General features: G+C 39.8%; 1 protein-coding gene across 1 annotated transcript; it reads right to left on the bottom strand.

Annotated features, from left to right (window-relative positions):
- Positions 1–2,096: 2,096 nt before the first annotated feature.
- LOC119743209 (mucin-2-like) lies at positions 2,097–12,811 on the bottom strand. The gene is made up of 6 exons (XM_038219592.1): positions 12,587–12,811; positions 11,054–11,192; positions 7,877–9,425; positions 7,270–7,366; positions 4,549–4,585; positions 2,097–3,262 (listed from the first exon to the last, which is right to left on the bottom strand). The coding sequence occupies exons 2-6, from the start codon at positions 11,132–11,134 to the stop codon at positions 3,137–3,139; spliced, it is 1,890 nt and encodes a 629-aa protein (XP_038075520.1). The 5' UTR covers positions 11,135–11,192; positions 12,587–12,811; the 3' UTR covers positions 2,097–3,136.
- Positions 12,812–14,441: the final 1,630 nt, after the last annotated feature.

Raw genomic sequence — 14,441 nt, 5'->3', positions numbered from 1 at the left:
AATATTCAGCTGTTGTTTGCTTAGCATGAAAATCACTTGGAGTTTTGGCTGGTAACCTGCTTTTATAAGCTAGACTTTTTTTGTGCTTAGCAATTTTTTGTGCTTAGCAGCGCCGTGAAATTGGGTTGGATATTCCGCAGCCAGAGTCACAAACATCAGGTTCGTACAAAACTCCGAAGCCGAAGCCGAAGACAGACCGAAGTTTGGAAAATATCCTCAGAGAATTCGCGATGGGTACAAGAACCTTTCTGGGAATCCACTGACCTCAATACTAACTAGCTGCTACACGCTTATTGGCCTATGCCCCTTGAAGCCACTATTCCGCCATCTTGGATCCCCAAAACATCAAAACATGTAGTTGAGGGTTTGTCCCACCACTTGAAACATTCCGCCCAATAATAAGTTATTATTCGGGATGTTTGCAAGTCTCAGTCGGTCATAACTTACATGTTTTGTTTTACCGCCTACAACTCAAAAAAAAAAATTAGAAATAACAAAATAGAAATACGAAATAGAAAAATCCAATACCAACTACCCGTTTAGAAAAACTCGTATTTATCGCTCGTGCGTCATGGGTAACCCAACATGGCAGACGTTTGCTTCATAATTCAGTACACGGGCAGTGTCAGCCAGTCCAGTTGTAGTAGAGGTCGCTGGGAGAAACTAATAATGAGAACCAACCACTCAATCAGCTTGTTACAGTGTTGCGCACCTTTTCTAAATTCCATTGGTCCAATAATCAAAAAAGTGGCTCATGGATATGCGTTTGTTCAACTCCTCTGATTTTATATAGGACTATCAATGTTGAAAAATGACAAAGGAACATGTTTGAACAACTGGCAAAATTTAAAAAAGAAGACTTACTTCGTCACACATCTTCTCGTCAGTTAAGGAGAATTCGAATATATTTGTGTCCCCAGGTTTTTAACCTTGAAGACTTGCTTTGCAAGAGACCCACCCAAGAAAAAGGGAACAACATCATTAAACATTATTTGGGGAAAAAATGAAACACAAAAGTAACAATTTACATGCTAAAACAAATATCTCACCTTCGATCATCATTGAAGAATGCATGTATTTAAATAAGGATAGATAGATTTAAACATTTACTTTCCCTTCCGAGGGGTGAATCAAAAGTGATTTCTAAAGTGTGAAATTTTTCAATAAATGTATTGAATGTTTATCTATTGACTATAAGTGTATAATGTTTCGTATTGATAAAATTAAATATAATCAACTTAACTTTTCAAACAACTCGTTTTATAAAAATATAAAACAAAGTTCGTTCAATGTGCCTATACACCTGTATATATGTTGCTATCAATATTTACAGTAAATTAAACCTAATTGCATCTTCTCAACGAAATGAAATATTCCGTATAATAATAACCATTACCAGTAGTATTCAATGCACTATATAGATATTGTTATTCAATATACAGAATTCTTGCGTTCGTTAAAGTTGCGCTCCTCGTGCTGTACAGCAAATTTAATTTTATTTTATTAATACATTTTACAACTCTAACATGTATATTTTATTTTAATCTAATAATAATAGCCAATAATTCGAAATTGTAAAGAAATTTTTCAATAACTAAACTTGGGCCGAATTTCCAGTCGATGTCTCATTGAGAAGTGAATAACTTTTGTATTGCCGGAAAAAAAAATTGCAAATTTGGAAAAGGGAATATATTTTTCGGGATGAAGCTCGAAAATAGCACGGGGAATGCATCTTTAACACAATTCACGTTTACGTGATCACGGCCATATTGGAATACGTCACGTGACTGCATGACATTCAATAAAATGGTTTTAAGGTGTTTATAAATTAGAACCATACCTTTGAGTGAAGTGCAAGCTTAAAACAGCAACCACTTTGTTAAAGTCATATAGGCCTATTGTTTCAATTAAATGTGACTTCGCCTTATCACGACGTGACAGGCCTATACAATTCGGAAATGGCGGTCCGTGTTGATATTTTCATTATTGCATTTTTTTGTAATCCATATTTCAATTTTGATATAAAATGTTCACACTGTTGTTTATTTGATAGAAACAAGAATATACTAGTTTTTAGAAGCCGAAACCCCCTATAGCTATGTAGCCAGGGATCAAGCCCAAAGTCACGATGCTAGAAAAACTAGGCCCATCCATGCTGCAAACCTGAGAAATAGACCATTATCATGTTGCGGCCATCTTGATTTTTGTTCCCATTCAAATCAACGTAACCAAAGCGAGGCTGGAAGGAAAAATAGTCTGGTTCCCTTTTGCACAATACAATATCATTCAATACTGTTATTGGATACAGGGAACATGACTGAAATGGTGGCAGCATGATAAAGGTCTTTAGCAAGGTTTGCAGCATTGCTAATGTTGCTACATAGCATATAAATGAAATAACAGTAATGATATACATGAACCTACAAGAAATCTCCTTAATCACGATATCTAGGCTGACTCTCTGGTCTAAGAGAGTCAGCCTATAGTGTCCTCTTCGTGCCCGACTGCCTGACTCACTTACTGACTGTCACTTGTGAACCGGGCAGTGCTATCGCATAAGATTACCTCCTACATATAAATCGGCTAAGCTCGACCAACTGTGAAGACGTATACATGAAAAGACTGAATCAGTTGCATTGTTTTGATTCCTAAGTGTAGGCCTACACTGTAAAAAGAGTTTAAAAACATATTTCTAAACACTTTTTGGTACCTATTTTCTCAACATTTAAATCCACGACATGTTTTATGGACGTCTTTGACATGTTAAGGCACGTACGAAAGCCCAGTAGTACCATCGAGTATACGTTATAAAAATAAAAATGACTTATCGGGTTGAAGTCAAATGAGAGGCTCAATGCACACTTTTATCACACTTTTTGCATCATCTGTCAACGAAAAACGAACATTAAAATATATATTTGACTTTATTAATGAGTTATTATTAATGGCACTATCAGGCTTTCATACTGTGCAAAATCATAAACATGTCTCAGACTAAATGTGAAAAAAGGAGGGTCCTAACATAAGTGTTTATAAGCTAAGCACCATTTTTACAGTGTACGCCTCCCCCCCCCCCCCATAAAAAGAAATATTAACGCATTTCAAAAACTTAAGTAAGCCTACATGTTCAAATGTTCTAAGGGATAAAGTCACCGAAGGGAGTATTTGGGCTGGCCGACGGGGACAAGTTGGTCCTCCACAACATATTCTGTCCATCCCCGTGTCCACGCATGAAATTCACATCAGGCAGTCTTGCAGCGGGCTGCATATATTAGGCCAGAGGAAAACAGAAATGTGAATAGTGTCAGTGTGACAATTCATTAGATTTGGCTTAAAGGGAAGATGCAACAATTTGCAAACATCACAAAAAAAAATAATCACATTTTCACAAAATACCTTACTGGATTGTTAGGGAATGACAGTTTAAAGCATCCTGTAAAATCGTGGCTCCAGGTGGGCTAACATTTTCAAGAAAACTTGTATTTTTCCAACGCTGGTCAGCCGATCAGCGTTTAGCCGACCATTGTTGGAAAAAACTGTGGTTTTTTTTTCAGAAACTGCTTGTAATTTTTCATTATTAGTTATTCCGTATTTTCTTTGCAATTGATTCCAAACCTGTGAAGGGGAACAAGCCTGCTAGACTGATTCTCTGACCTTACAATTCCCCCAAAGTCTATAAATTGCTTCGTTTAATCTTAAGTGGGGCCAGGGAACCAGACTACAAGAACATGAATGGTTTTCTTGGTTTTTCCAGCATCTACAAGCCCAAAACGTGAAACAAGTCAGTGTAACAACATCTGCTATAACATACTAATCCTCCAAACTCATTTATTTCGGAAAATTGCAGCAAAAGCAAATGTTGTACGTTCCCTTTAAATGGATACATTTAAGTTAAAGCTCAACTGCAAATCCATTTAATGGATTTCTTTTTTTTTTTCTAAGGAGGGAAAAGAAATGTCTGACACTTTACACTCCTACCAAGTCGTCTTTTTATCTAATGATTTCATCGCAGACAAAATACGGTATGAAGTAGGCCTGCTATGATAAAATGTGGTTGCGATTTTAAAAATATATATATTCAATTCCTATCAGATGTATGAAACTATGAGACATTCCTTCCTAAAATTTTTGTAATGCACATTTTTTTATATGCATTTCAAATCTTCAATTCTTTTCCTGAAAACTGAGGGCGCTCTTGCTGTGATGTCATTTAAGAAACACACTCTTTAGTTCGTGCAGTTTGTGTTCAAACTGTGTACCAAAAAAATGCCTTATTCAAAAATCTTTACATTTTTGCTCTAAAAAAAATAAATAAAAGACCATGCAGAAATTTACCACGGCAAAATAAGCAGATGTGACACTAATGTGTTAATGCAAGTAAAAAAAATACACCGAAAAAACTTGGAAATTGGTAATATAAAGATTGGAAATAAAGTAAAATGACAAAAACAAAGGTGTATTTTCAGGGAATCCATGAAAATAAAGGATTTTTCATGAGCCCTATAAATTTGTTTTAAATATTTAATTTTATAAAAAAAATTCAATTACCTGTGTATTTGCATTGGCGACTTGTGGCGGTGGTCCGCTGTGTGGAAATGTAGTGAAGAATTTTTTTTAATCTGATTAGCAAGTCGGTAAAAAGCGTTCTTTCTGGTTTTCGAACCCCAACCATAAACCTCGCCAAATTTTGAAAATCTTCAGTGTCGGGATAAGACCGGATATTGAGTTGGGGGGGGGGGGGGGGGAAGGGCAAGCGGTTGAGAATTCAAACCACCCATGACGAGATGAGTAACAAATTACATATTATAATTCTTGGGTTTCAGAAAATAATGAGTTGAACATAGATGAACGAACTGTTTTCCCGGCAGCATTTCCTGGTTGTTATAATTCGTCGCAGACTAGATGCATTACGGAGATCCAAAGGTGCCATCTGGGGGTCCGCTCATAAGTCCGACGCCTCATGGCGTCGGACTTATGAGGCGTAGGACTTATCATGAGGCGTTGGACTTATGAGGCATAAAGTGTATTTATTCCGCCTCATAGCTCCGACGCCTCTTAAGTCCGAAACAGCGTTTGTCCATTGTCGGACTTATGAGGCGTCGGACTAATGAGGCGTCGGACCTATGAGGCGGAATTTATGCCTCATAAGTCCGACGCCTCATAAGTCCGAAATTTCGGACTTATGAGACGTCGGACCTATGAGGCGTCAGACTTATGATACGGCCCCGCCATCTGCCTCTTCGTCACTATTACTTTTTTTTCTATGGTGTCATTTTCGTTGGGGAGATGTTGATTCATTTTTGGGTCCCATTCTATAGGTTACTATTTTTTTCCCTCGCAAGTCATCGTACAGTACTGGGTCTAATAAACACCGTTTATGAATGACGAAAGGGTAAAACCTTAACTTGAACCTAAACTCAAGATGCTTACATCCTAAAAGACGACAATACTCCTGAAGGAAGAATTTCGTTTTCCCTCGTCGATTTATGTCGTCATAAGTGTTATTTAACCTGATTAGACTTCGACCTCTGAAGCCGTCGGGATTTTTTTTGGGTGTTTTTTGCCACCCGATGCAACTTTGATGATATTACCACGATCGGCATCAGTCGGCTCTCAAAATCAAAAATCGACAGTCGGAAAAGAAGACATATGTAAACTTGTGCGCTGCGACGGCGCGCCGCTTGTTCATGTTCGACGATAATCACACGATTTCTCAGTTTTGTGAACTGAGCATGACTTTTGTGCTTGATGCTGTCAGTTCTGTAGTCTGAGTATCATCCGTTGTTCAACGGATATTGTGAACAATGCATATTCCGTATATTGTGAGCAATGCAAATTTTATGTGACCCCAAGCGCCGGCCAATCGGATTCGTCTTTAGAAATGTGGACTAAGCTGTTGATTGGACAATTCGGTTGCATGCTTTTGTAATACAACAACGAGTTATCGAAGACCCGATAGAAGGTGCCCGCTGAATGGTCAGAATCTGGAGATCAGGACGCGGCGTTGTTTAGAACAAGTAATCGCCGAATTTTCCCGAATATCATACAGGGTGAGTCAGAATGATCTGGACCCAAATTACAGAAAATAAAAAAACTATGTTACAGGCTGGTATCTTCAGTTGGACATATTTGGTAAAAATTCCATGTATAGCCATCGTACCATTGTTTGAAATGCAGTCACATTAGTGCGCGATTTCGAAAATTTTTTTGAACCATGCAGTGGAACCGTGGTCAGAGTGTTTTTTAGCGTGTGTTCTTTGCTATAGCGCTTTTCTTCAAAATGGTCCAATGGATATAGCCTACATGAAACTTTCACCAAATATGTCCAAAATAGCACCCTATAACATAGCTCATTTGCACACTTGTTTTGATAATTGCTACATTTTCCCCCTTTAATTTGCGTCCAGATCATTCTGACTCGGCGGCCTGAAGACGCTTGTGCGCAAGCGGCTTTTCCATAAATTAACGGTTCCGTGGCGGCACAAACGAATCGCAGTTCGACCTGAGGGCAGCTATTAAATGACACACTGAATGGTACGTGGGATCGTTTACCTACATCATGTACTGTGCCTTCATCTCAACAACTGAGGTAGCACCTCCATAGCTTTGTACTTCCTGCACTCAACAGCGTTTGCCCTATTTGCTTTATGTGCGTTTTGCTTGTTTGAAGCAACAAAAAGTATGGTGCATACCAACTAATCAATGGACAGTATATATTTTGTGAAAAACAGTGAAAATATATGCACATTTTTGGGAGATCTCGTAACTGGATTCCGTTGCTAACGCACGTTAAAATAAAAGTGTGCCCGCACGTACACACATACTAACAATTGCAGCATTTAAGGTGTTTACAGGCGGTTTACCTTAACAGGCTGAATAATTTCACAGGGTATTTGCTACCAGTCCTTTGTTCGCTTTGAGCAAGGTTTTTCTCATGAAATCGGTACCGAAGATAGTTACCAATGTTCGTACGTGCCTTTAATGGGAAAGCTTCCAGCCCGGAAGAAGTTTCGTTTCGTAAGGCACATACAAATTACACAAATCAGCCATAGCTGAACGTCCATCTATCTTTCAAAATATGTTCTCCTGGAGGAACATGAATTGGTGATTTTACAAAATAGGTCCTTTCCAACACACGACAAAATGGGTTATTGGGCACTGTTTCATCAATAAATTAGTTGTCTTCAACCTTTTCCTGTCTTTGAACCAACATTTGATTAATTTTAAACAAAAACGACACATTGCTTGACTGAAGAGCAAAATACTTACGATTTAGACATCATCATCATCATAGCAAGACCTGCGTAAACCACCACGCATGCGAAAACGGCGACAGCGGCAAAACTGATTGATCCTATCTCAGCATCTGAAAAGAGAACAGAGGAGGCCAGGGTAAGACAGTTCCTTTTTTTGTGCTTCTGTGAAACATTGTTGAAACGCAAGGAATTAACTGTAAGACTTGTAAGGGACTCGGAGAGCCACAGACCTGAAAAGGGAATTCAATGAAGCAACAGACTGCAATGTTGATATGTATCGTTTGGAAATGCAACGAGGATGTTGTTGAAGTAATGGAATTGACTTGCATTTCGAATCAAGAAAAAGATCTGTATTTTCGAAAAGACTGGGCTGGTCTCGTCGAAATGGACCCAAAAAATCTCAATTTCGGATATCATTTATAATTGGTGACTCGGACGATCAGTCGGTCGGTCGGCGAGTCGGTCAGTCAGAGGGCAGCATGCTGGCACTTTGGATACAGCCAAAAAAAGCAACAACCCACCAGACAAACAATAACATGTGTCACTGGCGGCACTAAAAAACCAAAAAACAAACAAACAAACAAACACCCCAACACCCCAACAAACGGAATGGAACTCACCAGTTAGAGGCATAATTGGTGAATCCGTTGTTACAGGGTTTGCCGTTGTCGCAGGATTTTGAGTGGTTGTAGGGTCTTTTGTTGTGGGCATCTGCGTCGTAGTAGCCGGTGATGTAGGTTTCAATGTTGTCGGGCCAACTGGTGTTGTAGGATCCCATGTTGTTGGTTTATATGTGGTTGGATTGCGAGTGGTGGGTTTAACAGTCGTTGGATCCAGTGTTGTGGGTTCAAGTGTTGTGGGATCTGCTGTTGTAGGTTTAAGTGTTGTTGGTTGCTGTGTTGTAGATTTTAATGTTGTTTGTTGTAGTGTTGTTGTTGTTGGATCTAATGTTGTTGTGGGATCTTGTGTCGTGGGAATTTGTGTCGTTGTGGCTTCCTGCGTTGTGGATTTTAATGTGGTAGGGGTCAATGTTGTAGGATATGGTGTTGTAGCCTGGATGGTAGTTGTAGGATCAAGTGTTTTAAGCTCAGTTACTGTATTGGTTGGCTCCAGTGTTGTGTGCATTCGTGTTGTTGTGGGATCATCTGTCGTGGTTGGTTCGATTGTTGTTGTCGGATTTTGTGTTGTTGTGGGCTCTCGGGTGGTTGTTGGATCATTAGTTGTTGTAAGATCTATCGTTGTTGTTGCATGTAAAGTTGTCAGTTCTAGTGTTGTAGTTAAATGTGTTGTTGGATTGGATGTAGTTGTGGGTTCCATTGTTGTTGTGAGTTCCATCGTTGTAGTGGGTTCCAAAGTTGTTGAGGGTTCCATCGTTGTTGTGGGTTCTAATGTCGTTGTGGGTTCCATCGTTGTAGTGGGTTCTAAAGTTGTTGTGGGTTCTAATGTTGTTGTGGGTTCCATCGTTGTAGTGGGTTCTAAAGTTGTTGTGGGTTCTAATGTTGTTGTGAGTTCCATTGTGGTTGTGGGTTCTAATGTTGTTGTGGGTTCTAATGTTGTTGTGAGTTCCATTGTGGTTGTGGGTTCTAATGTTGTTGTGGGTTCCATCGTTGTTGTGGGTTCTAATGTCGTTGTAGGTTCCATCGTTGTAGTGGGTTCTAAAGTTGTTGTGGGTTCCATCGTTGTTGTTGGGTCTATCGTTGTTGTAGGTTCCATCGTTGTCGTGGGTTCCATCGTTGTTGTGGGGTCTATCGTTGTTGTAGGTTCCATCGTTGTCGTGGGTTCCATCGTTGTTGTGGGGTCAAATGTTGTTGTAGGTTCCATCGTTGTAGTGGGTTCCATCGTTGTTGTGGGTTCCATCGTTGTTGTAGGTTCCATCGTTGTCGTGGGTTCCATCGTCGTTGTGGGGTCTAATGTTGTTGTGGGTTCTATCGTTGTTGTAGGTTCCATCGTTGTCGTGGGTTCTAAACTTGTTGGCTCCATTGTTGTTATCGTGTCTTCACATTTAGTAAACAGAGAATTAGGTAAAATAACATCAGTGAAATTAGGTACAGATGCATTTTGGGAGCAGCTACTGCCATACTCAGTTCCGTTGCAATATATCGTTCCACAAACCATGTCGCCCATGTCATATCCGAACAGAAATACATCGTCCGCTGTAATGCTTGCAATCTGCAAATGGAAAATGCAAAAGGAGAATACATGTATAAAGGTTCAATATCTTTAATTTTCAATGAACTTTAGGCCTAACAGATCGTATTATACAATTTTTACAATTTGGTGCTTTTTCATGTTTTATGCCGTCACTTTGATAGCCATAAAACATAATGCGGAAATATTTGAAAACAATGACGTCACACAGTTATCAACTTGATTTACTGTTCACCACTTGTTTCCTATGTGGGAAAAGGAGGTGAACATGTGCACTGTCAAATTTGGTTGGCTATAAAATCCTTCATTTGTCGAATTGAGCATGTCTCAACATTCATGGGTATGGTACGTCCGGGGCACAGTCTGTTATGGTTTAAGAGACCAGATTTCACAGTTTTCATTTGAGTTGCTATGGGAAGTCTAAGTTTTGAGACCGTAATTCACCAACTTTGACCTCTTTCGAAAGGCCTACTCAATCAAAATGACTGTTCAAGTTACACTCCCGGCCGGCGGCGCTTGATTTGAATTTTATCCCGAAAAATAGATTTTTGTTTTTCCAAAATGCTATTTTTTTTTAATGCAGAGTTAGTACATGTAACTTTTGAATGAGACCTCGACCAAAAGAAAATCGGCCTTTGTATATTTTAATGAATGTTTTAGAATTTTGAATTACATGCACTCTAAAAACAACTTAGTCAAAATATTGACTGGTTTTCCTAGTTATTGAAAATTGACTAGGAATTTAGTTAAACATGCAAAGTTTCATACTGTGACTAGAAAAAGTAGTTGGGTTCGACTCGAAATTCAGTTATTGGCATAACTATTTTTCCCAAGTCAATAATACTGACTGGAAAAATCTAGTCAGATTGACTGATTTTCAGTTGCACCCAGCTGACCCTGAATGGCTAGTCAAATTTGACTGGTTTCTAGTCATATCTGACTAATGCTTTTTTAGAGTGTGTAGGCCTATCGGCTGCCAAACAATTAAGCCGTTCTCGCGTAGTAGGCTTGTTCCCGTCCGTCACAATCATGTATCGATAACCTTAACCGCACTGAATCCTTCAAAATCCTCTTTGCCAAAGTGGAGGAATTTGGAGGATCATGAGGTCACATGGCAAAAGTGCGTTACTGATTTCGTAGGATGCACTTTGTCAAGGTCATGGGCCGGCTCTTGTGTTGTTTTTGCTCAGCCATGACTCCGCAGGATCTTGCAGGATCAGGCAGTCACGGTGGTCACATAATGGAGGAATTTGCAGGATTGAGGGTATATACTATTTTTCCAATGAGGCCAATTACAGGATTTTGCAGGATTGAGGCTACATCTTAGCAAAAAGGCATATAGGGAGTTAGGGTTATAATAATATACGAACCGGGAACCAGTCTGCTCGCAAAGCCGATCAGTTTGTGCCCCAAACACTTTCCTTCTGGCTAGAGGGTGTATGCGTCTCAAAATAGGGGAGGGGGTTAGGGCCTACACTAATAACAGTCGGAATAAAGCAAGCACGTGGAACGTAACTTCAAGAAAGAGATAAAATAATGAGTTTGTCCTAAAATCATTTACAAATCATTGTTTCGTATACCATCACAAATCTAAGCTTTGTCTATAAAAAGCAAAAGCTACGGAAAACGGTTCATAACAATGAACTCACCCACGAAGTTGCAAGAAGAGTGCAAAGCAACACTGTAGCGCACGGCGCGTAGGTCCATGGGCTTGTGCAGGCGGGCGCCATGTCTGCCAGTGTGCACCGGTGATCACCAAAGCTCCAAAGTAATAACTGGGCGTTGAATCTATCGTTAAAATCCACAAACTGTATATTGGTATTCTGAACTGCTGACTCGATTGGTAATCCGATAATTTGTTGTTAATAATCCAACGATGGTAGTGCCTCTATGATTATTCCGATCCGTTCGAAATCAGAGGGGACTGCTACACATATTTTGTAGTGTCATTATAGCCCTTTGGGCATACCTTTGGGAAAACGCACTGGCTTATTCATTTCACTGCAGCTTCGTTTCTTTGAACCCGAGTCATTCGACCATGGCAATGACAATTCTGTTTTGACATAGCTTTAATGCGGGACAAATTCGAGTCTATACACCTCGTGTAGTCACGTGACTGTCAATTGGTTTTGATAGTGACCTTCACTATAACAATTTCTTGACACGGATTGGGCCTAAGGCTGCAGGGAACGATTAACATTCAAAAAAATGAGGAAATGAGTCTTGGACTATGATGCTTGATCCTGTTCTATGTAAATTAGATACGAGGCCTAGGCCTACATGGATGCCTAAAATAGAAAAATTGCGGGTAACACCATGTGAAAAGAAATTTCTTCTTGGAAGAAGTGTGGTTTCCGATTGAACTGGTTGGTTCACTGTTGAGTGTAGAACTCGACGTTTCGGACAGTGTGCTCTGTCCATCCTCACCCTCCCGAGGACGGACAGAGCACACTGTGGAGTTCTACACTCAACCAACCGGTTCTTTTCAGAACCACACTTCTTCAAAGAAGAGATTTCTTTCCCCATGGTGATACCTGCAATGTTTCCATTTGATCTCATCCGCGGCATGCAAAGCTTCAAGTCAGTATTATAGCCTAACTAAACTGGGGAAATCTTGGGGTACCTCATTTTTAATCAAGGGGGCACCGAAGGCAAATGATACATATATATATATTTTTCCATTCAAGATATTAAACGGGGTGGGGTGAGGGTTGGGGAGGGGGAGGCACCCGGGGGACATTCGCTTGGGGGGGGGGCAGTTACGCCTCTATAGCTGTGTACAAATTGACAAACGTGCCACTACACCTTCCTCATTTAACACATAATATCACGATTTTTCTTTTTCTTTTCAGAGATAAAAACTGCTGGGGCATTAGGCTAGGGTGTGAAGCAACAGAAGAAGAAAGGACAGCAGTATTACCCTTTTTTGTTATTAACCCACCGGAAAATCAGCGACGAATTTCTCTGGGTGTGTCATAATATAAACAGTTTTCCGCGTGGGCCATGAATGAACAATGACGCATCGAAAATGTTTTAAAGCAGCCGGTGTCCAAAGGTTAAAATCGTGCTCACCGTTTTATGAGACAGATTCGCGTTGGCATTAATCATAACACGTTCCATGTTTCATTTGTCTTCAAAGTAAGCTAATTAAGCTATCATTTACTTTCATCGTATCGACTCACCGAGATGGGTGCGTATGGCAGGCCCTGACGTTTCTCCCAAGGAAAAAGACAGAGTAGCAGTTCCTTCCAAATAAATTCCTCGTTTTTAGCGACACCACTGGTCTTACTTGAAACAGCCTTGTTTGACATCAAACGCTGATAATTTTAGCCATGTCAGCCCAATACACGCTGATACACAATGCCTTTAATTTACTCTCTCTCTCTCTCTTCGCAATTCGGCGATGTGAAAGGTGAAAAAAGGATAATAACTGTCGTTGTTCAGTTGTCACGGTTGAACGAGTTCTATTTTGCCGGGACAGAAAAGGGGGATTTCCCTATGAATGACCTCGCGTTTCGTACACGCGTAGGATGACTATGCTAACAGGCCCGGCATTTCAATGAATGAAAGTGTTGAAAGGGGGAAAGGCAATTGGAAGGGGAAATTTCAAGCTTGCACACTGTGGTCAAGGACACTTTTGTTTGTAATTGATCGGGGAGCAATGATTTGTGTGAATAATTGATCAGTGCTTGGCGCGGCCAGGTATACAGGGCGAGTCAAAAAGAAAGTGACCGAATTTGAAACATATTTCAAAAATATTTGGCTTGCTCCATTTCATTAAAAATAGTATGTGTAAATAAAGTACGTCTTATTGCCTTGTCACTGTGACATTTCACACAATTTGCATACTCATGCCTTCTTCAATAAAAAGATCACAAAACTTGGCTGTCCAGTCCACCACTGATCATTTACCGTTCTACGAGCTGATGACTACCCATTAAATACAATGAAACATGGACGTTTTCCCACGTCAATTAATGAACGAGAACTTGCAAAGGAAAGCATGCAAAAAATCGCCATCAATATTTTAGAAACAGATGACTTGTTCCCCATATTCAAACCACAAAATCTGACAGTAAAATTAATGTTTCAGTCTTGATTTCAATTATTAAAATCTCATATTTATTTGAATGCTTGTGTGTAATCTGTCATTCTCATTGAGCTCAGTAGGTTCCAATGACACCCATTAGCAGCTTTGGGTTCTTTTCGTAAAGCAAAAGTGCATAACTTCTGATGGCATGGATCAATTCCATTCTTCTTTTTTTTCAGACGGGTGGACGAAGATGCTCTTTTATGCTTCATTGGTGTATCAAATTTGATTGCTTTTTAAGAAAAAAATCTTTATTCCGGGTCACTTTCTTTTTGACTCCCCCCTGTATTATGGACAATTTCAAAAAAAGTAAAATTGTAAGGAAAAATACAATATGTAAGCCAGCTACAGCTGCATTAAAAAAAACCCACTTGTTGACCCATTGATCGTCAATCATTAACATAGCCCTAAATATGTGAGAGAAAACGATTTATGCGAGTAGGCCCTCGGTGGTTCACTTTCAGTGCTTATCCCGGCCAGTCTTTGTAGAAATGTATCGAGCTGATGCCATGCGGACATAATGATTAACATATCAAAAGAAAATACAATTAAAAAAAACACCACCAATTGGGCGAAAAATAAGCCTTCACATGTAGTTAAAGAGGAAGTTCCGTCGAGAAATATCAGAAAACGGCACAATATTCCGAATACATGTACTTCAATTGCAGTTTTGTGTGGTGAAACAAAATTGAAAGCGACAATTTCAGAGTTCAGATAACATCACAGTTATTTTGGGGCTAACAAAAGTTTTCGTCCTTGGTACCTGGCTGTCCGTTCGTGGCACTTCCGCATGCAAATCATTCAGGTGCGACGTTAAACAGGGACGAACGAACAAAAACTGGCCAAAAAGGGCAGAAAATGAACAGTGCGGAAAATTGGGGAATTCCCCACAGCAACCCCAAAAGCGGAAATATAAACCGGATGGGGGGGGGGGGGGGGGGTAGGTA

Source organism: Patiria miniata, unplaced genomic scaffold (assembly GCF_015706575.1).
Source record: "Patiria miniata isolate m_02_andy unplaced genomic scaffold, ASM1570657v1 HiC_scaffold_6, whole genome shotgun sequence".
Taxonomy (NCBI): domain Eukaryota; kingdom Metazoa; phylum Echinodermata; class Asteroidea; order Valvatida; family Asterinidae; genus Patiria; species Patiria miniata.
This window is presented reverse-complemented; position numbering and strand designations above follow the sequence as displayed.